The sequence below is a fragment of the Schistocerca cancellata genome, chromosome 2 (assembly GCF_023864275.1).
Source record: "Schistocerca cancellata isolate TAMUIC-IGC-003103 chromosome 2, iqSchCanc2.1, whole genome shotgun sequence".
Classification (NCBI taxonomy): domain Eukaryota; kingdom Metazoa; phylum Arthropoda; class Insecta; order Orthoptera; family Acrididae; genus Schistocerca; species Schistocerca cancellata.
Genome location: NC_064627.1, coordinates 1,057,135,517 through 1,057,160,253, shown reverse-complemented (window position 1 = coordinate 1,057,160,253; position 24,737 = coordinate 1,057,135,517). Strand labels below are relative to the sequence as shown.

Genomic DNA, 24,737 nt, shown 5'->3' with positions numbered 1-24,737 from the left:
CACTTTTGAAAATTGTTTTCCTCTAAAGGTAACTCAAATCACACAGAAGTCAAAAAATAAACTGTGGATTACACAAGGAATAAGGATATCATGTGGGACAAAAAGGAGACTGTATCTACTATCTAGGAACAGCTATGATGTTAGAATTCTAATGTATTACAAAGAATACAGCAAAATATTGTAGCGAGTAATCCAGAAATTGAAGCAGCTTTATTATGAGAAAAAGATAATTACATCGGGCAACAAAATAAAAACTGTATGGGATATAGTGAAGACAGAGACAGGTGGGGCCAAAAAGGTTAACAGTGCAATGCAGTATCTGAGACCAGTCTTTAAAAATAACTTCAGTACAATGGACATGACACTCACATCTCCCAAAGAAGTAGCATCCATCATAAAATTCTTAAAATCTAGGTATTCCAGTGGGTATAACATATCAACGAAGTTAATGAAACAGTGCTCATGTGAGTTGAGTTCTATCTTAAGTTATTTGTGCAATCAGTCTCTTATCAGTGGAACATTTCCAGACTGGCTAAAATATGCTGAAGTTAAGCCTCTTTAGAAGAAGGGAGATAAAGAGATTATCAACCAATTTCACTTTTGCCGGCTTTCTGAAAAATATTTGAAAAGGTTGTCTTTCAGTGTCTTCTTAAGCATCTGACTGCAAATAATATATTGTCCAAGTCACTGTCTGGATTTCTTAAAGGTTCTGATGTAGAGAAAGCTATTTCCACTTACAGTGAGAATGTACTTAATTCATTAGATAATAAATTAGAGGCTACTGGCATTTTCTGTGACCTGTCAAATGCTTTGACTGTGTGAACCACAGCATTCTCTTAAGTAAATTAGAATATTATGGTGTCTCTGGCTCTGCTGCCTAATGGTTTGAGTCCAATCAATCTAACAGGAAACAGAGGATGTCGTCGTGAAATACCTTTGCAGTAAGCAGTCAGTCTTCATCTGACTGGTAATTACTTTCATGTGGTGTTCCTCAAGGTTCCATCTAGGGTCCATTGCTTTTTCTTGTGTACATAAATGACTTCTCATCTGTTACATTGCCAGATGCTAAGTTTGTTTTGTTTGCATATGATACTAACATAGCAATAAGTAGCAAGTGAAATACAGATTTAGAAATAGCTGCTAATCAAATTTTAACTGTAGTGGTTTAAAGCTAATTCACTGTCATTAAACTTTCAGAAGACACAGAATATGCAGTTCAGAATCTGTAAGAGATTTCCTTCCAGTATGTGTATAACATGCAGATTTAAGAGGTTGACAGTCTTAAATTTCTATGATTACAACCCGATAATAAATTCAGTTGGGATGGGCATACCACAGAATTGCTTAAGTGTCTAATTTGCCATGATAATGGTGTCAGATGTAGGAGATATAAACATAAAAAAAGTTGCATACTTTGCTTACTTTCATTCTATTATGTCATATGGGATCATATTCTGAGGCAACTCACCAAACCGAGCAAAAGTTTTTAGGATGCAAAAGCGTGTTATAAGAATCATTTGTGGTGTAAATTGAAGAACATCATGTAGAAACCTGTTCGAGGAGCTTTATATTCTAACTTCTGCTTCTCAGTTTATTTATTCTTAAATGAAATTTGTTGCAAGCAATACATTTCTGTTTCCAACCAATAGCTCGATACATAGCATCAGTACTAGGAATAAGAACAACCTACATAAAGACCTAAAATCACTTATCTTGGTCCAAAAAGGGGTCCAATATTCAGGAACACACATTTTCAATAAATTGCCGGCAGCCATTAAAAACTTGGTTTCAGGTTAAGCACAGTTTAAACAGAGTTTGAAAGACTTTTTGATAGGCAACTCCTTCTACTCCATTAATGAATATCTTAACAGAGACTGTGAGGCCAGCTTAAGTAAAAATATCTGCTAGATTTCAGATTTGACAGCATTTGGTCACAACAGTCATAATTAGATATTTTGTGTACGATAAATTTATTAATAGTAAATAACAGTGTTTCATTCTGACAGTGTGTTAATTCTGTAAATATTAGCTGTTCCAGTTTACCACATTGCATTCACCTATTTCGACAATCTCCTGACAAATGATCAGGGTAGTAAGTATTACATTCAAATGTTTTATGTTATACTTTCTGACATGTTCCACACCCACGAGAATCATTTTATTTTTTGGGTCTGTGGAATGAAACCTGAACCTAATCCAATATGTGTGTAGAACACTTGTGTGACCCATTCTCGAGTACCGCATGAGTGTTAGGGATCCCCACTAGGTCAAGCAATTCAGAGGCTTAATGCTATATTTGTTACTAGTGGGTTCTGTCAGCACACAAGTATTATGGAGATACTCCATGAACTTGAATGGGAATCCCTGGAGGGAAGATGATGATCTTTTCATAAGGCACTATTGAGGAAATTTAGAGAACAGACATTTGAGGCATATCCCCGCAGAAAAATTCTGCTGGTGACTGCATACGTTTTGCTTAAGGACAATAAATATAAGATGAGAGAAATTAGGGCTTGTACAGAGACTTTTAGACAGTCATTTTACCCTTGGTTTATTTGGAACTGGCACAGGAAAGCAAATCACTAATAGTGGTATGTGGTGCCCTCTGCTATATGCCGTATGCTGGCTTGCAGAATATGAATGTAGACATACTTGTATTTCACATGTCAAAATCAAATAAATTATGACTTCAGCCTGTTAGTCCACTAGTACTTGACTGCCACCAACAATGATATACGTTTGGTCACCCCTGTCACGATCTGCCTCAAACAAGGGACCGCTATTGCTATTTGTGATCTTTTGTACATTTGCGATGTCGGATATGTCAGTATTCATAGAGCATATGTACGTAAAATACTTTTGTTAGCACCATCTGTGAGTGCCACTTATACCATCTCAGATCATCTATTAGCAGAATTTTAATATGTGAAACAAATACTAACAAAGAGATAGAGGGGCGCTCAGCCAGTTTAGTTGTCGTCATACCAAGGTAAAAGGCTATGCAGTGCATGTCAGCTGATAAATGACATGTTGTTTCACATGTGACCCTGCCTTGAATTGTGTATGTTTTACCAGTAGCGGGACTGGAGTAGGTGGTTGTGGGGGGATGTATGGGGCAGGTTTTGCAGCGGGGTCGGTTACAGGGGTAGGAACCGCTGGGTAGAGAAGGTGGTCTGGGAATATTGTAGGGTTTGACAAGGATGTTACAGAGGAGGAATGTATTGTTCGGGAGATCTGTTTGTGGACAAGGTCTGCATAATAGTTGCGGGAGAGGAAAGCACTGGTCAGGTTATTGGTGTAATTGTTGAGGGATTCGTCACTGGAGCAAATACGTTTGCCACAAATACCTAGGCTGTAGGGAAGGGAGTATCCAACAACAATGTTCCTAGCCCCCAGACCACACAGAAGCATCCCCCTTGTCACCCAATATTATCCTGGCCTCGAATACATCAACAAATTACTCCGCCAGGGATATGACTTTCTCAAGTCAAGCCCTGAAATGAGATCATCCCTTGACAATATTCTCCCCACACCACCCAGAGTTGCCTTTCATCACCCCTCTAACCTCTGTAACATCCTTGTCAAACCCTACAATATTCCCAGACCACCTTCTCTACCCAGCGGTTCCTACCCCTGTAACCGACCCCGCTGCAAAACATGCCACATGCATCCCCCCACAACCACCTACTCCAGCCCCGCTACTGGCAAAACATACACAGTTCAAGGCAGGGCCACATGTGAAACAACACATGTCATTTATCAGCTGATATGCCTGCACTGCACAGCCTTTTACATTGGTATGACGACAACTAAACTGGCTGAGCGCATGAACGGGCACAGATGAACTGTCCGCCCAGGAGATGTCCAATACCCAGTAGCAGAGCATGCTCTCCAGCATAATTCTAGGGACTTAGGAACCTGCTACAACGTACGTGCCATTTGGCTTCTCCCACCCAACACCAGTCCCTTGGAACTGCAGAGATGGGAACTTGCACTCCAACACATCCTTTCATCCCACCATCCCCCTGGACTGAACCTACGTTAACCAGCCTCACTCCCATTTACTCTTCAGTCATCTCCTTTTTCCCTCTCCTCTTTAGCCATTCACACATCTTTTCATCCTACATAGTTGTGTTTATCTTTATACTATATAACTCTTTACTTCTGTATGCATCCTCTTTGGTTTGAAGCTGGCACAGTGCTTAACAGTAGAATATCTTTGGCTTCCCTCTGACAACCATGCCTCCATCCTTGCTACCCTCTCTGTTAACCTTTCCCTGTTGCTTCATAACCTGGGTTGTGAGTAACTGAATCCATTTTCCCTTCTTCCCTTTCTTTCCCCTCTCTCCTCCCTGATGAAGGAACAAAGTTCCGAAAGCTAGGAATGTAAATTTTCTGTTCTGTTTTGTGTATCTATCAGCTGTACTGAGCTGAGGTAAGTACTGGCCAGCCCCTCTATCTCTTTGTTAGTATTTGTTTCACATCTTTATATAAGATTTTCCATTAATCATTTAGAATTTTAATATGTATATTTCTTACCCAAACAGTTTCTTTACAGAATGACCATTTTGTGTCTCCCTCTTTCAGGGACAGGGATGAGTCCATTCCTCTGAGCACAAGAGATATCCCTTCTCTCAAACGGCATCTTCGTTTTCAATTTTGCCACGGTTGTATCCATACACTAACCTTCTAGAAGCTGCTGTATCATGTAAATCTTCCGACCATGTCAGCGACCCCACTCAGCCGTTTCTTCTCCCATCTTCTGAAACAATGGCAGATATGGCTATCTCTCACTCCCTTGAATTCTGCTGCTCCACTGTCTTCAAAATTGTATACAAATCAAACTGTAAGTCTGAGTTAAATGCTGATTGCATAAATTAAATGGAAATTTTCTACTGCATATTTTCGATTCTAGTACCCATAGTTTATTCTTTATGTTAACTTACATTATAATGAAATTTATTTTTGGTGATGAGCGTGGCCACTGCCTTGTGTCATGTGATTAACATTTAACAATATGCAACATGAGACAACTTGTACGATGTTTTCTTCTCGGCAAAAGGTCTTGAATGTAAATGAGGATCAAAAATTGTTTTGTATCACTCTTAGATGCAGAATGAAATGTTTATATTTGATATGACTGACACCGAAACATGCAAAGATTCAGAATAGAGAACAGACATCAGTAGACAAAAATTCAGGCTATGTGTGAGCCTATTGTGAAGTCTATTGTCAGAACTGCACCATACTAAGTGGATTAAAATGCTTTATCAAACTTTAATGTCTTCAGATTCTGATCAGAGACAGGAATGTGCAAGTGTGAATACAGATAAGGACTTGTGTGTGGATGCAGTGTGGATAGGGATAGCACACCTCTACCAATATGATATAAGCATCACCACCAGCATATGAAACTGCTAATGGAGACACACATCTTTCTGGTAATATTTGTAGTGGTGTCGATAATGTTCATAGAATGTAACAGTGGTAACTCAGCAACTATTTGCACCAGTACCCTACAACAAACTCCATTGCAATTTACATCTTTTCTACTATCACAGTAGTACTAATAGCGAAGTACTAATAAGTTGAAAAATGTATTTGGGATGCTATTAAACATTATTATTATTTAAGCTAACTTCATGAGTTCCATTCAGTATAAACAACTCTCTGTTGCACGTCTCTTATGGGAAATATTCATGGTGAGAGATTCCATTGAATCACGTGGTATACAAAGTGACGTATATTGTGCAAAAATTAATAAAATGCATTTAAGTACCGCTCTAGGTTTCGGTAATACTTTACTTAATTTGAATGTCATTTTGTAAATTAGTATCTGGTATGTTGTTGTGCTCTTCAGTTTGTAGACTGGTCTGATGCAGGTCTTCATGCTACTCTATCCTGTGCAAGCCTCTTCATCTCTGAATATACCTACACATGCACACACGTGAATACATGTAGCTACATTGTGCCAATGAAACACACAATGCCAGGGCTACAGTGTGGCAGGTAGATTGGCATGAAGAGTTGTGTTGGGTGGGATTGATAGAGGGAGGAAGAAGTAGGAAGGAGGGGAGTATTGGAGATGGGTAGCTGATGGCTCAGAGGGAGGCAGTAAGTGTATAGGGTAGGAATGCAACACAGAGGGAGTTTGTGCAGTACATGATAAAATGAGGTGGAGAATGGATTGGGAGGAGGTGACAGGACAAAGGAAGGGGAGATTGTTGGGTAGAAGATGTGGGTATAGTGAGTTAGCAAAGATTGAGGCCAGGAGGATTAAGGGAGTGGAGGATATGTTCAAAGGATAAATCACATTTGCATCGTTCAGAGAACATGATGGGATGAAGGATCCAGATGGCACCGGTTGTGAAGTAACTATTGAACTTGAATGTTTTGTGCTCAGCACTGTGTTCTGCCAGTGGGTGGTCAGCTCTGCTCTTGGCCACGGTTTGGTGATAGGCATTCACTCTTTTGGGCAACTGATTGGCAGTCATGCCCACATAAAATTCTGTGAAGAAATTGCAGCAGACACAGATGCTTCCGCAGGTTTCCCTGCACCTATCAGCCTGTGACAGGACTAGAGTAGGATCTGCAGGGTGGGAGACTCAGGCAGGTCTCGCACCTGGATCTTCCACGGGGATATGTGATCCCTTTGGTAAAGGGTTGGGAGTGGAAGTGGCATAAGGATGGACCAGAATGTTTTGTAGCTTTGGTGGCAGCTGAATAACACTTCAGGAAGGGTGAGAAGGATTGTTGGTAGGATTACCTCATATACAAGCCTGGTGATAGTTTAATCCTTGACAAACAACTTGGTTCATTTGTTCCAGGTTAGCAGGATATTGGGTAATGAGAAAGGGGGGGGGGGGGTTACTCTTTTACCTTTTACAGCTGGTTCTTGTGGGATGTGGGATCAGGGTGTATTTGAGAATATGGTGCAGTTAATCTGTTTGTGGACTGGGTTTGGTGGATGGTGCCTGTCTGTGAAGGACTAAGACTTTGAGCAAAGGAATTCTCATCACTACAAATACACTGTTCACAGGTGGGTATGAGAAATGGCAGCTATTTTTTGTGTGGAAGAGATGGCAACTGTCAAATGCAGTTACTATTGGTGGTTAGTGGGCTTGAGATGGACAGAGGAGTGGATGGAGCCATCAGAAGGATGTCAGTGTGTGTTTGTATTGGGTCCAGATCTTGAAGATATCATCAATTAACCTGAACCAGATCAGGGATTTGGCAAATACTTTCATTATTTGCAGTATTATGTAGAGAACTTAAAAAAAATCATTCACATAGCTTATGAAGGGATATGGAGCACTGGAGCATTGAGGGACACCAAAATCTGTATATCTTATTCTTGACCATCTCATCTCTAGTACTTCTCAATTATCTTATGTCATTTCTCAACACTGTTGTTTACTATTAAATATGGTGATAGTCATTGCATGGGTTTTCCAATGACACCACCTATTGTAATTTATGACAAGACTGCATCAAGATGTTCTGCATTGAGAGGTCAGTTAATAGTTCTGCTGGAAATCCCTTAATATATCAGCGTTGTTGTAATTTTCCAAGATGCTTTTTAAGATAGTTTCTCAACCAGTTTGCTGTATGCGGTTTCATGCAGACACCACTTTCAACAGTATCTATAAAGTAATGATTAAAAATATTGCTAAGTAGAAGGGAATCAGAAGTGGTATAGTTGTTCACAGTTAATTCTACATTATTAATTTTAATTTATGTTGCATTGTTTCTGATTATATTTATAACTGACCAGCAAGACTACAAAATTTTACCTTAGCATCCCATAGGAAACTTCCTGACAGATTAAAGCTGTATGCCGGACCGAGACTCAAGATTGGGACCCTTGTCTTTTGCGTGTAAGTGCTACCCAAGCATGACTCATGAACTGTACTCACAGGAGAACTTCTGTGAATTTTGGGAGGTAGGACATGAGGAACATGTGGAAGTAAAGTAGTGAGGACAGGTTGTGAGTCTTGCTCCAGTGGCTCAGGTGTTAGAGCACATGCTCGCAAAAGGCAAAGGTCCTGGGTTTGAGTCCCAGTCCAGCACACAGTTTTAATCTGTCAAGAAGGTTCTTGAGAACTCTCATGTTTGTTGCACTACTTCAGATGTTGTATGGATGTCATCACTAGCTGAGTGAATACATTCAACAAATCTTGTGGAAGTGTTTTCACTGTCAGAGTATAATGATGTGTAATGCTGTGGCTGATCATTGCATTTGAAGCAACCTCTTTCACCAATGTGCGCAATCCAGAGTGAATGCTCACCAAGGAATATGCCCTGCATGTTCATAACACCTGCCAGCTTTGACCAGTGCAATTCGGTTTCCTCAACAAAATTCTTCAGTGACTGGAAACCAAGCTCCCCATGTGTAGAGGTGTCCATTGAGTCTGAGAACAAGTATTTTTCTCTCATTTTCTTTCATGACCTCATCTTTTGTGTGTTGAATGTAAACAAGCAGCAGTGAATGAAATCCAACATTAACCAGTTTATCATCCCATGAAAGGAAAAAATCTCACAGCAATCACTCTTTCTCCTCACTCCTTATGATCAGGTATGTCATGAAAAGCATAACAGTATCATTGCAGACTTATATTTAAATGAGGAAATCTGACTGTGCCACAACTTCCAAAAATGCTCTCTTTATTCTGCACCTTTGTAATTTGTACTTCACAATGTCTTGTGAGTACAAGTCGTGAGTCATGATTGGGTAACTCAGTCGGTAGACTACTTGCCCGCAAAAGGCAAAGGTCCTGAGTCGAGTCTGTGGCACACAGTTTTAATCTGCCAGGAAGTTTCATATCAGCACACACTCTGCTCCAGAATGAAAATTTTATTCTGGAAATATCCCCCAGGCTGTGGCTAAGCCATATCTCCACAGTATTCTTTCTTCCAAGAGTGGTAGGCATTCAGGCTTTGGTAGCTCAGTTGGTTGAGGTAAGGCAAAGGTCCTGAGTTCGAGTCTTGGTCTAGCACTTGGTTTAAATCTGCCAGGAAGTTTTGTATCAGCACACACTCTGCTGCAGAGTAAAAATTTCATTTAGGAGCTTCATATATGTTGGGTAATTGTTTTCTGCATTCAATCTCCTAACTTATTTGCAGACTTGATATTTGTGCTGCTTCTAGAATTGTTTATATAACTTGTAGTTATTCTGTGCAAGCTATACAATTTTCAGAACTTTTGTTATAACATATAATGGCAAAGGTTTTTATTTTAAAGGTGGATTTTTATAGATATTATTCACTTTTTTTTGAATGCGATTGGTACTGTTTTTGTCCAGTGAGGACTTCTAAGAGGAGGTTCCATTTATTGTTGACCCACGACTGTGTCTAAGTATAGCAATTATGTGCAGATAGATATCTTTTGTGTTTGTACATTTTTCTTGGTTTTAATTTGGTATTGCAATATCTGCTGAGATGATGTGGTCATAATGATCTATTAAAAGACCGTATGTGTTAACTGTACTGCAGGTACTTGTCATCATAGATATTTAACCTCATAAGGTAGGATGCAATATGTTAAAGTTTGCTTTCCTGACAATCATGGGAAGTGTTCTTTGTCAGATCTCTGGGTATGGTGTTGTTTAAATTCCTACACCGTGGCATTAATTTATTCAAAACTCCGTCAAAAGATTTCAGGAATGAATTAAGTTTTCCAGATGAGGGTCTCTATCTACCAACAACAAAGAAATAAATAGAGTGAAACGTGAATTTGGGCATTGAAATTTTGACTCTTTGTCAACATAAAACTTATTCACACATGACACTTTCCCTGTAGTGGATAGAAGCTTATGTTTCCTCAAGTATATGACGATGCCACCTACTTTATTACGTGTCATGCAGTAAGATATTTCTAGTTTATAATTTGAAATAGTGAATGTTATCTACTGATTTCTGGTGTTCTGTTACAAACTACTGTAGATGGAGTCAGTCCTGTAATAAATGATGCAAAAGCATCTCATTAACATCTTGTACTTCTAACACAAAAATGATAGAGTACTCTTACATGAACTTAAGGATGTATGAGGCATTTATAAAACATATTTTCATTTTCCAGGCCTTTATTGTGTTCTTCACGGGATCAGTACGTCAATTTTTGGATTTGGCATTGTTAATGTTAGAGTACGGCCAGATTCATTTTCTGTCGCCAGCCGCAAATGTCTGAGTCTAGTATTATCTCGTGTAAAAGTGTGCAAATGTTTTCTGTACATTTAGAAATTGTGTAACTGAGGTAGGACATGAGAAGCAGTCTGGTATTCTCTTGTGGAATGTGAGAAACTGCCTAAAAACTACATCTGTGCTTATTGGTGCTCTGAATCTCATCGTTAATCCACCGGGTGAATTCCAGCCTGCCGATGTGTGCGGATAACCGTGTGGGTCCATAAATGAAACACACACACACTGGTGTTATCTCGTGTGGCACCAATGCAGTGTTTATTTCTCCTTAAAAAAAAGGTCACGTTTGTCCTGCATGTGCATTGCTTCAGTGACATAGTATTTCAGGATTAACTCTCCTAAGAAATTGTAATTTTTGTCCTTGAGATGAATGACCTCTGTAACATTACATTGCACATTCAACTTATTGTTTACTATTTCTAGAAACTGTGTTTGTTACCAAGTCCTTCCCTAACCTACTGAGATGTAGGTGATGGGTCATATGGAATTTTCTTCCTGTGCAGCTTATGTCAGCAAATGTTATATTATTAAATCTTGTGTATATATTTTGTATCTCCTTATTTACACATGACCAGTCTGCTTACTCGTTATGATGCTTCTCAGTGCATGCAGTCTCCTTTTGTCAAGATCACTAGATCTTTTGTTTCATTACTTGCTGCATTGTTCGTTTCCACTAAGATCAAGAAAAAGTCTTTGTTTGATAATGGTGACATCTGAACAGAAAGCATCCCATAGAAGTTGCTGCCTGGAATTTTGTGCCTAGTTTCACTGTACTGGTTTATTTTGATGTATGTATGTATGTATGTATGTATGTATGTACTACTTCTATTTTGAAACTTTGCAGCTAAGATTTGCCCTTCCATATAGAATTATTTTACATTTTTTGACAGTTTACTGATTTTAGGCATAATAGTACTTTGGTGCTGTGTGATGACACTGTTTTGTCTTTTGCCCATAGTAGCTGATAATGTCGTATGACAAATTCTTTAAAATCACTTCATTATCAGTGACCACACTATGATAGCATTATTTTTATAATACTGAAAATGTCTGTGTCATGCTTTGATTTCAGTTTAGTTTTTCTTCTCGTGTGATTCGAGACTGCTCACTGCACTCTCAGAGTCTGTAACTAAAAGCCCATCAAAGGGGTTTCGGTTTTTATGTACAAAATTTGTGTTGCATGCACTGTTTACACGATTACGGACTTCTTCCATGTTGTATTTTTGTGTAACTTCCATCCACTTTCAGAAGCAGATTAGATACTTGCAGAACTTCTAGCATATTCAGCTTACTTTTTCCTACATGAAATTTCAAAGTGTCCATTTTCAGTGCATGAATTGTAAACTGTAACCTCCATGCATTCAACCTCGTGATTTTCACATGCTTTCTTTGTAATGGGGAAAAATTAACATTTTTATGAAGAGAAATGTGATCAACGTACACATTGGATGCCATCTTGATCTTATCTGTGTATTTTTCTCTGGCATTTCAATGAGTTCCCTTTCACATTATGGCAGTGGCATGACTGCAGTTCTCAAAATCTCTGTACACAAAATTTTTTTGCCCCCACACACAGCTGTAATCAGACATGATTGGTATGGGTCCCACACACAATTGCACTACTACATATGATGTCTTACCAGGAAAAAGTACTTTTCTTGCTTCACCTTTCTCAACCAGCTCTCCAAGATTCTTGTCACATCCAAGAAGACCCTGTTTGCCTTGCAGCCCACCCCACTTTCATGCATTTGTTTTTTCAGCCAAAATAATTAGATGGAAACTTTGGTTCCCTACAGGTCAAATGCTGATCGATGCCTGGTTGGGTAAAGGAAAAGCCAACCTCAGGGTGAGTGATGTTCCTGTACCGCAGTTCAGCCGTGAGAATTGTGAGGCAGTGGTGGCATATTTATTGATCCAAGGGTTCCTGCAAGAAGATTTTCATTTCACCCCATATTCAACTCTTAGTTACATCAAAAGAGGTAGGTATTTAGCTTATCACAGTTTTGAAGATACCCTTTTGACGAAGAAATTTTAAATTTTTGGATAAAATAATCATCATTTTCTAAAATTTTTGAGAAGGTAATGTACTCCATGATTGTTGCCCACCTGTATAGTAATGGGGCAGCCTACTTAGCCAATCACAGTTTGGATTTCAAAAGGACGTATTCTATTGAGTCAGCTTTTTATACATTTACACCCCACATAATACAATTATCAAATGATAAAGTATAATCAACTGGGATCTTCTGTGACATGTTGAAGGCTTTTGATCATGTCAGTCTTTATATTCTATTAGAGAAGTTAGGTTTTCATGGCATGCATAACTCAGCTAATACCAAACAGTGTTGTGAAGCTGAGCAAAGCAGCATCATCAGAGAAGATAGTAAATGATGTTTTTGTGATAGTTACTGAATAGTTTTACATAAAGGGCTAACTTTAAACTTTAAAAAAACACAGTTCATCCAGTTTTGTACTGTCAAAAATATCCCACCTAGTATGCCAACAATAAATAATAGAGTAGAAAATTATAAGTTCTTAGATGTACATGTTGATGAAAACTTAAACTGGAAAATCCATTTAACTCAGCTACTTTTGCCACAAGAATAATTGCCAACATTGGGAAACAGAAGTCAGTAAGATAACATATTTTGCATATTTTATTTCATTGATGTCTTGTGGGATAACATTCTGCAGTAACTTCTCAATTAGGCAAAAAGTATTTATTGCACAAAGCAAGATAATTAGAATTATGTGTGGAGTTCACATGTGTATATCTTGCAGGGATCTCTTTAAGCAGCTAGGAATACTAATGATAGCCTATAGTAGGTCTACATTTATTCACTTATGAAATTTGTAATCAACAATCCATCTAAGTTTAAGATGAACATAGATATTGACAAGTACAACACTAGAAGAAAAAATGATCTGCATTACGCTTCAGGGAATGGCACTTTATCACCAAGTGGGGTGAGATACGCAGCTATAAAACTCTTTGGCAATATACTTGTGGAAATAAAATGTCTGGCAAGTGGCAGAAATGTTTTCAAATGTAGATTTAGCAACCTCGTGTATATCATACAGGAATTCTTAAGCAGCGATAGACATTTTTAAATAAAAGCACCTGTAAATGACCAGCACATAGCCTTATAATTATTATATTTTATTTTTTTAAATTTTTTAGTTTTTTGCATTTGTTCTGTTGAAATATTGCATATAATAAGGTTTATTGTGAATTTAATGTGTATAACAAGTAACTAATTAAACTAGAAAAAGGTGTTTTCTGTAATAAATTAAAGTTATATGTTAAATTCAGTTACTGGACAACAGTCCTGACACCATGCATTTAAAATGGATAAGCTGTTGCACCACAGTTTGGAGTCCGCGTTAAACTGTAGGTCCCCCAGTAACAGATGAGGTAAGTCAGTGCAAAGGCTGAAGGAAGGTAATGGCATACCATCTCCATTAGGACCATGCCTAGTAAAGAACTGTGGCATACAAACCAACCTTTGGGTTGATGATAGCTTTAGTTTTTTATTTCTAATAAACAGTTTTTATATGCATCTGTAAGAGGTAGTTCAGGTTTTGTTCAGAAAAGGGAAGGGAAGGGATACATAACACACAAGAAATTTTTCCACATGTCTTATTATAAGAAGTTAAATAAAAATAAGAGGTTGGAAGTTGGAAGTAGTTGGTGCAGAATGGTCATGGAGACTAGAGTGAGAGGAGAGGGCAAATTAATGCCTTAACATAATTCGTGAGTTATCTTGTTTTATTATTTTGACAGAAACTTAAAATCCTGAGCATACTTGGGCTATTTAAGGACAGATCTCAGGGAGGGGGGACCACTTGTATTTGTTTCAGCACTTATAATTAAGTGTGCGGCTGTTGAGTTTTGGTTCAGGTGGTTGCCACTAGGTATCCTCTTTACTGTGTACGGCTTTGAACACTTGACAACAAAACACGCACTTTCAGCCCCTCTCCTGTGGTGTTGTCAAGTCGACACTTTCAACAGAGGATGGCGATAGTGATTCTGAGTTTGACGTTGAATATAGCAGCTTATAAAACAAAGAAGAAATTGATGTTACTTCATTAGAGCTGAAAGTGACAACAGTTTGTCAGTTGAGTGACAAGTGCTTGCCAGTGGTACGAGATAAATACACCCACTGAGCTTCAGACAGCTTCTCCCTGATTTTTGTTCACAGCAAACCATTGTGAAATACATGGTTAGACTTCATAGTCACACAGAAACTAAAAAATAACTTCAAGTTTCAGGATATTTTAGTGAAAGTCCAGTGCATGATTATACTACGGATTTTATTATTGGTGAGATTCAAATTTTTTTAACCCATTATTTTGAGCTTTGAAAGCTATCTTTATATTCTGTGTGTAATTTCCTTCATTATAGGATGTTTTTCACCAGTAAAAAAATGTTTTTGTAACATAATTTGAAAAAAAAGTCATTAAGTGAAGCGGTTAATAAATTTGAAAAAAAAAGCAAAGTATAGTTAACTTACAAAAGTTGTTCAAGGAGAGGAAGTATTTATCTAAAGCTGATATGAAGTTAGACTGGCCAGTTGCGTTACCAAAACAAAAAAATAATTTAACTGGATAGATAAAAAATCTACTCACCAAGCGGTGACAGAACACACATGTAAAAGACAATTGCAATTGTCAAGCTTTCGGAGCCAGTGGCTCCTTCTTCAGGCAGAAGGGTTGAATTGGAAGGAAGAGGGGTGAAGTAAAAGGACTGGAGAGGACTAGGAAAAGTGGTACACTTTGGGAAAGTCACCCAGAACCATCGATTAGGGGAGACTTACCACACAGGATGAGAAGGAAAGATTGATTGTTGGGGCTGCATCGGATGAGATTTGAAAACCTGAGAGTTTAAAGGTTTAAGACAGGGTAACATGCAGACAGAGATTACTGCTTAAATATCATGCATGAGTTAATAAGAGGGAAAAACTAAGTGCATTGTACATAACAGAGGTGGGAGGGGGCAGTGAAAAATATATGGGTGAGACAATGAAAGATGTAGAAAGCTAAACTAGAGTGAAGCAAATAGTAGTTACTGTGAAGAAATGCTGAGACAGAAGAAATTAACATAAATTAAGGCCAGGTGGGTGGCGAGAACCAAGGACATGATGTTGTGCTAGTTCCCAACTGCGGAGTTCTGAGGAACTGGTGTCTGGGGAAGAATCCAGATGGAACATGGGGTGAAGCAGGCGCTGAGGTCACAATTGTCATGTTGTAGAGCATGCTCTGCAGCAGGATATCGCAAGTTGCCAGTATACACCATCTGCTTATGCCCATTCATCCTAATTGATGATTTTGTGGTAGCCATGCCAATGTAGAAGGCCGAGCAATGTTTACATAACAGCTGGTATATGACGTGTGCCGTTTCACAGGTGGCTCTTGCTTTGATAGTATATGTTTTGCCAGTTACAGGGCTTCTATAGGTGGTGGTAGGAGGGTTCATAGGGCAAGACTTACAGCGGGGACGGTCACAGGGGTAGGAGCCATAGGGTAGGGAAATGGGTTCAGAAGGAGCACAGGGTCTGACTAGAATATTGTGGAGATTGGGAGGGTGACAGATAACTATTCTAGGTATGATGGGCAAAGTTTCAGACAGAATGGATCTCATTTCAGGGCATGATTTTAGGAGTTCATGGTCCTGTCAAAGTAGCTGATTAACACATCCCAGACCAGGATAATACTGAGCCACCAGTGATGTGCTCCAAAGTTGTTTTTTGGAGGGATCAGCAGTAACAGGATTGGATGTGATGGCCCAGGAAATCTGCTTTTTAACTAGGGTGGGGGTGTAATTATGTGCAGTGAATGCTGAAGTGAGAATGGTGCTATATTGCTGTAAAGAGTCTGCATTCGAACAAATATATTTGCCTCAGATCCCAAGGCTGTATGGGAGGGAATGTTTGACATGGAAAGGATGGCAACTGTCAAAATGTAAGTACTGTTGTTTATTGGTAGGTTTAATGTGGACGGAAGTGTGTAGCTGGCCTTCGGTGAAGACAAGATCGACATCAAGGAAAGTGGCATGGGATTTGGAATAGGACCATGTGAAATTTAATTGGGAGAAGGTAGTCAGAGATTCCAGGAATTTCAGCAGGTCAGCTCACCATGAGTCCATATGGTAAAGATGTCATCAATGTATCTAAACCAAACCAGGAGCTGAAGACTTATGGATCCCAGGAAAGTGCCCTCCAAGCGACCCATGAAACGGTTGGCATTTGAGGGAGCCATCCTGACTCCCATGGTCATACCCCTGGTCTGTTTGCACGTCTGTCTGTCAGAGGTGAAGTAGTTGTTGGGAAGTATAAAGTTGTCTTGTGACAGCGAGAGCGAGAGCACCAGCAGCAGCACAGTACTGTTTGTATAAAGCGTTTATTTTGCATTTTGTTTACGACCTTCCACTAAGGAAGGGATTCTATTTGTATTTATCTGCTCTGCATAGTAACTAACAGTTCTTGATAAAACTTTACGTAGTTTTCGTGTTAGATTTCTTAGTGTTTTCTTGATCGTTTAGAACAGAAAGCTCCCTAAAACCGTCATTTGTTTGTTTCGCGGCCGTTAGCCACTAGTCACTTGAATCAGCAGTTGTCTTGTGACAGCGAGAGCGAGAGCACCAGCAGCAGCACAGTACTGTTTGTATAAAGCGTTTATTTTGCATTTTGTTTACGACCTTCCACTAAGGAAGGGATTCTATTTGTGTTTATCTGCTCTGCATAGTAACTAACAGTTCTTGATAAAACTTTATGTAGTTTTCGTGTTAGATTTCTTAGTGTTTTCTTGATCGTTTAGAACAGAAAGCGCCCTAAAACCGTCTTTGTTTGTTTCGCGGCCGTTAGCCACTAGTCACTTGAATCAGCAGTTGTCTTGTGACAGCCAGAGCGAGAGCACCAGCAGCAGCGAGTACTGTTTGTATAAAGCGTTTTTTACTTATTTGCTGCGCTTAGCTTTTAAATAGTTTTTCTAGGAAAACCTAGCGTAGTTTTCGCGTCTCGTATTTCAGTGAGTGTTTCTTGATTATCAGAGTAGCTCATCAGAAGATTATCTTGGGAATTTGTCACCGTATAGGGTAGGGTAAACATAGTCATGTGTAGGGACTGTGGTTGTTGTGAGCGGACGCAAGGAGAATTGGCCACTCTTCGGGGGCAGGTGGAGGCTTTGTCTGTTAGGCTCATCGAGCTCGAGGCGCAGGCGTCGGCTCGTAGTGGCGTTGGGGCAACTGTGGTGAGACCTATGCCTACTTCGGTGGCCTTGGAATCACATGGAACCCCTGATGTCGCTGCGTCTTCCGGCAGTGAGCATCTTACCGGTCAGCCATCACTCCAGGGTGAATGGCGGACAGTGGTGGGCTCTCGCGTGCCTGGCCGAAAGGCAAAGGTGGGATCTGGCCGCGTGGCAGCTGCCTTACCCCTTTCCAACAGGTACGGGGTGCTTCCTAGTGGTGATGACATCGTTTCCGAGCCACCACAGGATGCCTCGCCTGTTGGGCCAGTGGCCGATTCTCCGGCAAGGTCCCGACAGTCACAGAGGGCGGGCCTATTAGTTATAGGGAGCTCCAACGTTAGGCGGGTTATGGAGCCCCTCAGGAAAATAGCGGGTAGGTCGGGGAAGAATGCCAGTGTGCACTCGGTATGCTTGCCGGGGGGTCTCGTCCGTAATGTGGAGGAGGCCCTTCCGGCAGCTATTGAACGCACTGGGTGTGACCGGCTGCAGATATTAGCACATGTCGGAACGAATGACGCCTGCTGCTTGGGTTCTGAGGCCATCCTTGGTTCCTTCCGGCGGCTGGCTGATTTGGTGAAGACAACCAGCATCGCACGCGGAGTGCAAGCTGAGCTTAATATCTGCAGCATAGTGCCCAGAGTCGATCGCGGTCCTCTGGTTTGGAGCCGTGTGGAGGGTCTAAACCAGAGGCTCAGACGACTCTGCGACTATAATGGTTGCAAATTCATCGACCTCCGTTATTGGGTGGAGAACTGTAGGGCCCCCCTAGACAGGTCAGGCGTGCACTACACACCGGAAGCAGCTACTAGGGTAGCAGAGTACGTGTGGCGTGCACACGGGGGTTTTTTAGGTTAGAGGGACCCCCCCTTGGGCGAAACGATAAAATACCTGACGGCTTACCAGAGAGGACATTATCATCGTTGATAAAGAACGTCCGTCCTCAGAGACCAAAAACAGGAAAAGTTAACGTAATATTGGTAAACTGCAGGAGTATCCAGGGCAAGGTTCCTGAATTAGTATCTCTTATTGAAGGAAATAGTGCGCATATAGTATTAGGAACGGAAAGTTGGTTAAAACCGGAAGTGAACAGTAACGAAATCCTAGACACAGAATGGAATATATACCGCAAGGATAGGATAAACGCCAATGGTGGAGGAGTATTTATAGCAGTAAAGAATTCAATAATATCCAGTGAAGTTATTAGCGAATGCGAATGTGAAATAATCTGGGTTAAGCTAAGTATCAAAGGTGGGTCAGATATGATAGTCGGATGCTTCTATAGACCACCTGCATCAGCAACCGTAGTAGTTGAGCGCCTCAGAGAGAACCTGCAGAACGTCGTGAAGAAGTTTCGTGATCATACTATTGTAATAGGGGGAGACTTCAATCTACCAGGTATAGAATGGGATAGTCACACAATCAGAACTGGAGCCAGGGACAGAGACTCTTGTGACATTATCCTGACTGCCTTGTCCGAGAATTACTTCGAGCAGATAGTTAGAGAACCAACTCGTGAAGCTAACGTTTTAGACCTCATAGCAACAAATAGACCGGAACTTTTCGACTCCGTGAATGTAGAAGAGGGTATCAGTGATCATAAGTCAGTGGTTGCATCAATGACTACAAGTGTAATAAGAAATGCCAAGAAAGGAAGGAAAATATATTTGCTTAACAAGAGTGATAGGGCACAAATCGCAGAATATCTGAGTGACCACCATCAAACGTTCATTTCTGAAGAAGAGGATGTGGAACAAAAATGGAAAAAATTCAGAAACATCGTCCAGTACGCCTTAGATAAGTTTGTACCGACTAAGGTCCAAAGCGAGGGGAAAGATCCACCGTGGTATAACAATCATGTACGAAAGGTACTACGGAAACAAAGAAAGCTTCATCATAGGTTTAAGAGTAGTCGAATCATAGCTGATAAGGAAAAGCTGAACGAAGCGAAAAAGAGCGTAAAGAGAGCAATGAGAGAAGCATTCAACGAATTCGAACATAAAACATTGGCAAACAATCTAAACAAGAACCCTAAAAAGTTTTGGTCATATGTAAAATCGGTAAGCGGATCTAAATCCCCTATTCAGTCACTCGTTGACCACGATGGCACCGAAACAGAGGACGACCGAAGAAAGGCAGAAATACTGAATTCAGTGTTCCGAAACTGTTTCACTGCGGAAAATCGTAACACGGTCCCTGACTTCAGCCGTCGTACGGACGCCAAAATGGAAAATATTGAAATAAACGATATCGGAATTGAAAAACAACTGCTATCACTTAGTAGCGGAAAAGCATCCGGACCAGACGAGATACCCTTAAGATTCTACAGTGATTATGCTAAAGAACTTGCCCCCTTTCTATCAGCAATTTATCGTAGATCGCTGGAAGAACGTAAAGTACCTAGCGACTGGAAGAAAGCGCAGGTCGTTCCCATTTTCAAGAAGGGTCATAAATCAGATGCGAATAATTATAGGCCTATTTCGCTTACGTCAATCTGTTGTAGAATAATGGAACATGTTTTGTGTTCTCGTATTATGACGTTCTTAGATAATACAAATCTCCTTCATCATAACCAACATGGATTCCGCAAACAGAGATCATGTGAAACTCAGCTCGCCCTATTTGCCCAAGAAATTCACAGTGCCGTAGACACTGGCGAGCAGATTGATGCCGTATTCCTGGACTTCAGGAAGGCATTTGATACGGTTCCGCACTTACGTTTAATGAAAAAAATACGAGCTTACGAAAAATCGGACCAGGTTTGTGATTGGATTCAGGATTTCCTAGAAGAAAGAACACAACATGTCATTCTTAACGGCTCAAAATCTGCAGATGTAGAGGTAATTTCAGGAGTACCGCAAGGAAGCGTGATAGGACCTTTATTGTTTACAATATACATAAATGACTTAGTTGACAACATCGGTAGCTCCGTGAGGCTATTTGCAGATGACACGGTTGTCTACAAGAAAGTAGCAACATCAGAAGACTCGTACGTACTCCAGGAAGACCTGCAGAGGATTAATGCATGGTGCGACAGCTGGCAGCTTTCCCTAAACGTAGATAAATGTAATATAATGCGCATACATAGGGGCAGAAATCCATTCCAGTACGATTATGCCATAGGTGGTAAATCATTGGAAGCGGTAACGACCGTAAAATACTTAGGAGTTACTATCCGGAGCGATCTGAAGTGGAATGATCACATAAAACAAATAGTGGGAAAAGCAGGCGCCAGGTTGAGATTCATAGGAAGAATTCTAAGAAGTAGCTTACAAAACGCTTGTTCGTCCGATTCTTGAGTATTGCTCATCAGTATGGGACCCTTACCAGGTTGGATTAATAGAAGAGATAGACATGATCCAGCGAAAAGCAGCGCGATTCGTCATGGGGACATTTAGTCAGCGCGAGAGCGTTACGGAGATGCTGAACAAGCTCCAGTGGCGGACACTTCAAGAAAGGCGTTACGCAATACGGAGAGGTTTATTATCGAAATTACGAGAGAGCACATTCCGGGAAGAGATGGGCAACATATTACTACCGCCCACATATATCTCGCGTAATGATCACAACGAAAAGATCCGAGAAATTAGAGCAAATACGGAGACTTACAAGCAGTCGTTCTTCCCACGCACAATTCGTGAATGGAACAGGGAAGGGGGGATCAGATAGTGGTACAATAAGTACCCTCCGCCACACACCGTAAGGTGGCTCGCGGAGTATAGATGTAGATGTAGATGTAGATGATTAAGGTGAGTAGGAAGGATGTCATAGGTTTGGAAATGTTCAGCCGCAGATGTACCAGTCTCTTGGAATCCCACTATGAAATGTTTCCAGTGGGTGAGGGTTCTGGACTTGTGTTGGCCAGGGCAACAGTCAAAAACAAAGATGTCGGATTTAACTATGAATGGTTGTACTGTGTTGTGGAAGATGGCCAGTGGTTTGTAGGTCTTGAGTGAAGGTGGTTTGAAACTCAAACACTGCATTAAATTTGTTGATGGTCAGAGCTAAGTGTTTAATTCTCTGTGTTCACATAGGTCTACATTATCAAGACAAATCCTTGATAGAGAAGTACACATGGTAAGAATATGTTTTTGACATGAGTAACATTCTAGTTTGAGGAATACTTTAATGTAAAAATTGAAAGCTTTCTGACAGCATGTTGTAAATTAGGCACAGCAGTTGTCATAAGCTGTGATTTGCAACTAAGATATCTAAAGAAGAAAAAGCAAACAAGAAGAGATGTACAAGAAAGTAGCGTGTACCAGTCTCTTGGAATCCCACTATGAAATGTTTCCAGTGGATGAGGGTTCTGGACTTGTGTTGGCCAGTGCAATAGTCAAATACCTTCTGGCTCCAGAAATAGGCCAAGATGGCACGGGAAACGGGCAGTATTGCATTATCCAAAATAGAATGTCAAGAAGACTTCGAAGATAGAGCACAGTCACCAGTCGTAACACATCAAGAATGAAATGCATAGTATCTAAATAACTTTAACAATTGTTGCATGCAATCTTCAGGGTGTTGCAATTTTAATGAGCAGCATTGTATGCAGTGTTGGATCACAAGCCTTGCTGCATCTCATATTATGAGCATATGCCAGACATTGTTTGGTGACACATAATTTGATTGGTTGATTCAATGGAGCATGTACCACTTCTTTACTTGCGGAATAGTCTCACATGTAATAGTTTGCTGAACACATGTCACACTAGTTTTTGGAAAATGGGGTGTATACTTCTCCTTGTGCTGCTTTCATAGAAGTTAGCAATCTACATCTACATCTACATCCATACTCCGCAAGCCACCTGACGGTGTGTGTCGGAGGGTACCATGATACCTCTATCGGTTCTCCCTTCTATTCCAGTCTCATATTGTTCGTGGAAAGAAGGATTGTCAGTATGCCTCTGTGTGGGCTCTAATCTCTCTGATTTTATCCTCATGGTCTCTTCGCGAGATATACGTAGGAGGGAGCAATATACTGCTTGACTCTTCGGTGAAGGTATGTTCTCGTAACTTTGACAAAAGCCCGTACCGAGCTACTGAGCGTCTCTCTTGCAGAGTCTTCCACTGGAGTTTATCTATCATCTCCGTAACGCTTTCGCGATTACTAAATGATCCTGTAACGAAGCGCGCTGCTCTCCGTTGGATCTTCTCTATATCTTCTATCAACCCTATCTGGTACGGATCCCACACTGCTGAGCAGTATTCAAGCAGTGGGCGAACAAGCGTACTGTAACCTACTTCCTTTGTTTTCGGATTGCATTTCCTTAGGATTCTTCCAGTGAATCTCAGTCTGGCATCTGCTTTACCGACGATCAACATTATATGATCATTCCATTTTAAATCACTCCTAATGCGTACTCCCAGATAATTTATGGTATTAACTGCTTCCAGTTGCTGACCTGCTATTTTGTAGCTAAATGATAAAGGATCTATCTTTCTGTGTATTCTCAGCACATTACACTTGTCTACAATGAGATTCAATTGCCATTCCCTGCACCATGCGTCAATTCGCTGCAGATCTTCCTGCATTCCAGTACAATTTTCCATTGTTACAACCTCTCGATACACCACAGCATCATCTGCAAAAAGCCTCAGTGAACTTCCGATGTCATCCACCAGGTCATTTATGTATATTGTGAATAGCAACGGTCCTATGACACTCCCCTGCGGCACACCTGAAATCACTCTTACTTCGGAAGACTTCTCTCCATTGAGAATGACATGCTGCGTCCCGTTATCTAGGAACTCCTCAATCCAATCACACAATTGGTCTGATAGTCCAAATGCTCTTACTTTGTTCATTAAATGACTGTGGGGAACTGTATCGAACGCCTTGCGGAAGTCAAGAAACATGGCATCTACCTGTGAACCCGTGTCTATGGCCCGCTGAGTCTCGTGGACGAATAGCGCGAGCTGGGTTTCACATGACCGTCTTTTTCGAAACCCATGCTGATTCCTACAGAGTAGATTTCTAATCTCCAGAAAAGTCATTATACTCAAACACAATACGTAATGATGAGTAATCTTCCTGTATGAAGAAAAATTTGAAGAGTCTGTTAATGGTGATGTACATTTTCCCCTGTTTTTGCTTATTATTTGAAAAATTTTTGTAATTTAATTACTGATGTGATTTTTTATCCCAGGGCCGAGGGCAGCAAGTGTGTTGGCTAACAGCTACTGTATAAAGATGGCCGTCCCTGGCAAGAAGCTACCAATGCCAGCTGTGGTGAAACCTGCACTTGTGTCATCTGGTGCAGCTGAGAGAGAACCAGGAGCATACAAAGAGAAGTGTACAAATAATAAGACTACAATTGTGATAAGTCCTGATAGGGAAACGGATGTGCAAAAGGAAAAAATGAAACAGGGTGCTGGGCACTCGGACTGTGGCTCGAAGTTGAATGGTGGTCCGAGTGCTTCCTCTGCAAAGAAACGTAAGAGTGATCATGAAACATTGTCGAACAAAAAACACAAATCAGAATCAAAATCTGATGTGCTTAGTAGTTCTTCTAATCAGATTACTAAGAAATCAGATTTCATACCTACAAGCAGTGTTGAAACTGTGACGTTAGAGGACTCTGATAGTGAAGAGGCACCTGTTTTGAAGAGCACATCATTTTCGGCCAAGAAGCGCAAGAAATATATAAGTTCAGGTAGCAGTGATGAGGACTTGGAATGTGGTTGAAATATGACCAAATGAGACTGTAATAATGGCTATTTTTGTTACAAATGTATTGTGTAAAATACTGAAATATTAATATCCATTGCATTTTTCTAAAAGTAATTTACATATTTATTGATTTATTCATTCTGAATCATTCCATTAATGTGGAATAAGAAATAATCAAACAAACTTTGATTTGTATATTTTCAACCTCAGCTTGAGTATTTTGTGTATTATACAAGTAAATATGCAATAAGTAGATAGATCAAATTGAAGTGTATTTTGACATCATTTCCAAAACAAGAATAGCATGATCGTGCTTGACAAGCCAATAAAACTCTTTAATTACACCACTTTTAAAAAGACACGTCTGTAGGAGAAACAACAAATTAGAATGTAAGATGGGAGGAAAGTAAGCATGGGGACTTTAAGAAAATATGTGTTAACACTTCGAAGTGTGGGATTTGGGGAGTAACAAACTGAAGAAAAGTATTTAGAAATGACAGTGAATTATAACATAAGATTCAGGTTCCAGTTTGCTTACAATGCATTGGCAGACTTTTATATGTAAAAAAATTGAGAACTTCATTTGAAATAAAGGACAAGATAGAAACAAAAATAAAAGAAATGG

General features: G+C 40.2%; 1 protein-coding gene across 6 annotated transcripts in view; it reads left to right on the top strand.

Moving 5' to 3' along the window:
• Positions 1 to 24,226, top strand: part of LOC126163049 (ATP-dependent DNA helicase Q1-like) — a 143,611-nt gene extending 119,385 nt beyond the window's left edge. For all 6 annotated transcript variants that reach the window (XM_049919935.1, XM_049919936.1, XM_049919938.1 and 3 more), the window contains 2 exons: positions 11,994 to 12,176; positions 23,589 to 24,226. In XM_049919935.1, coding sequence (XP_049775892.1) covers positions 11,994 to 12,176; positions 23,589 to 24,127 — 722 coding nt within the window. In that variant the 3' untranslated portion in view covers positions 24,128 to 24,226. The remainder of the gene's footprint in view (positions 1 to 11,993; positions 12,177 to 23,588) is intronic.
• The last annotated feature ends 511 nt before the right edge of the window (positions 24,227 to 24,737 follow it).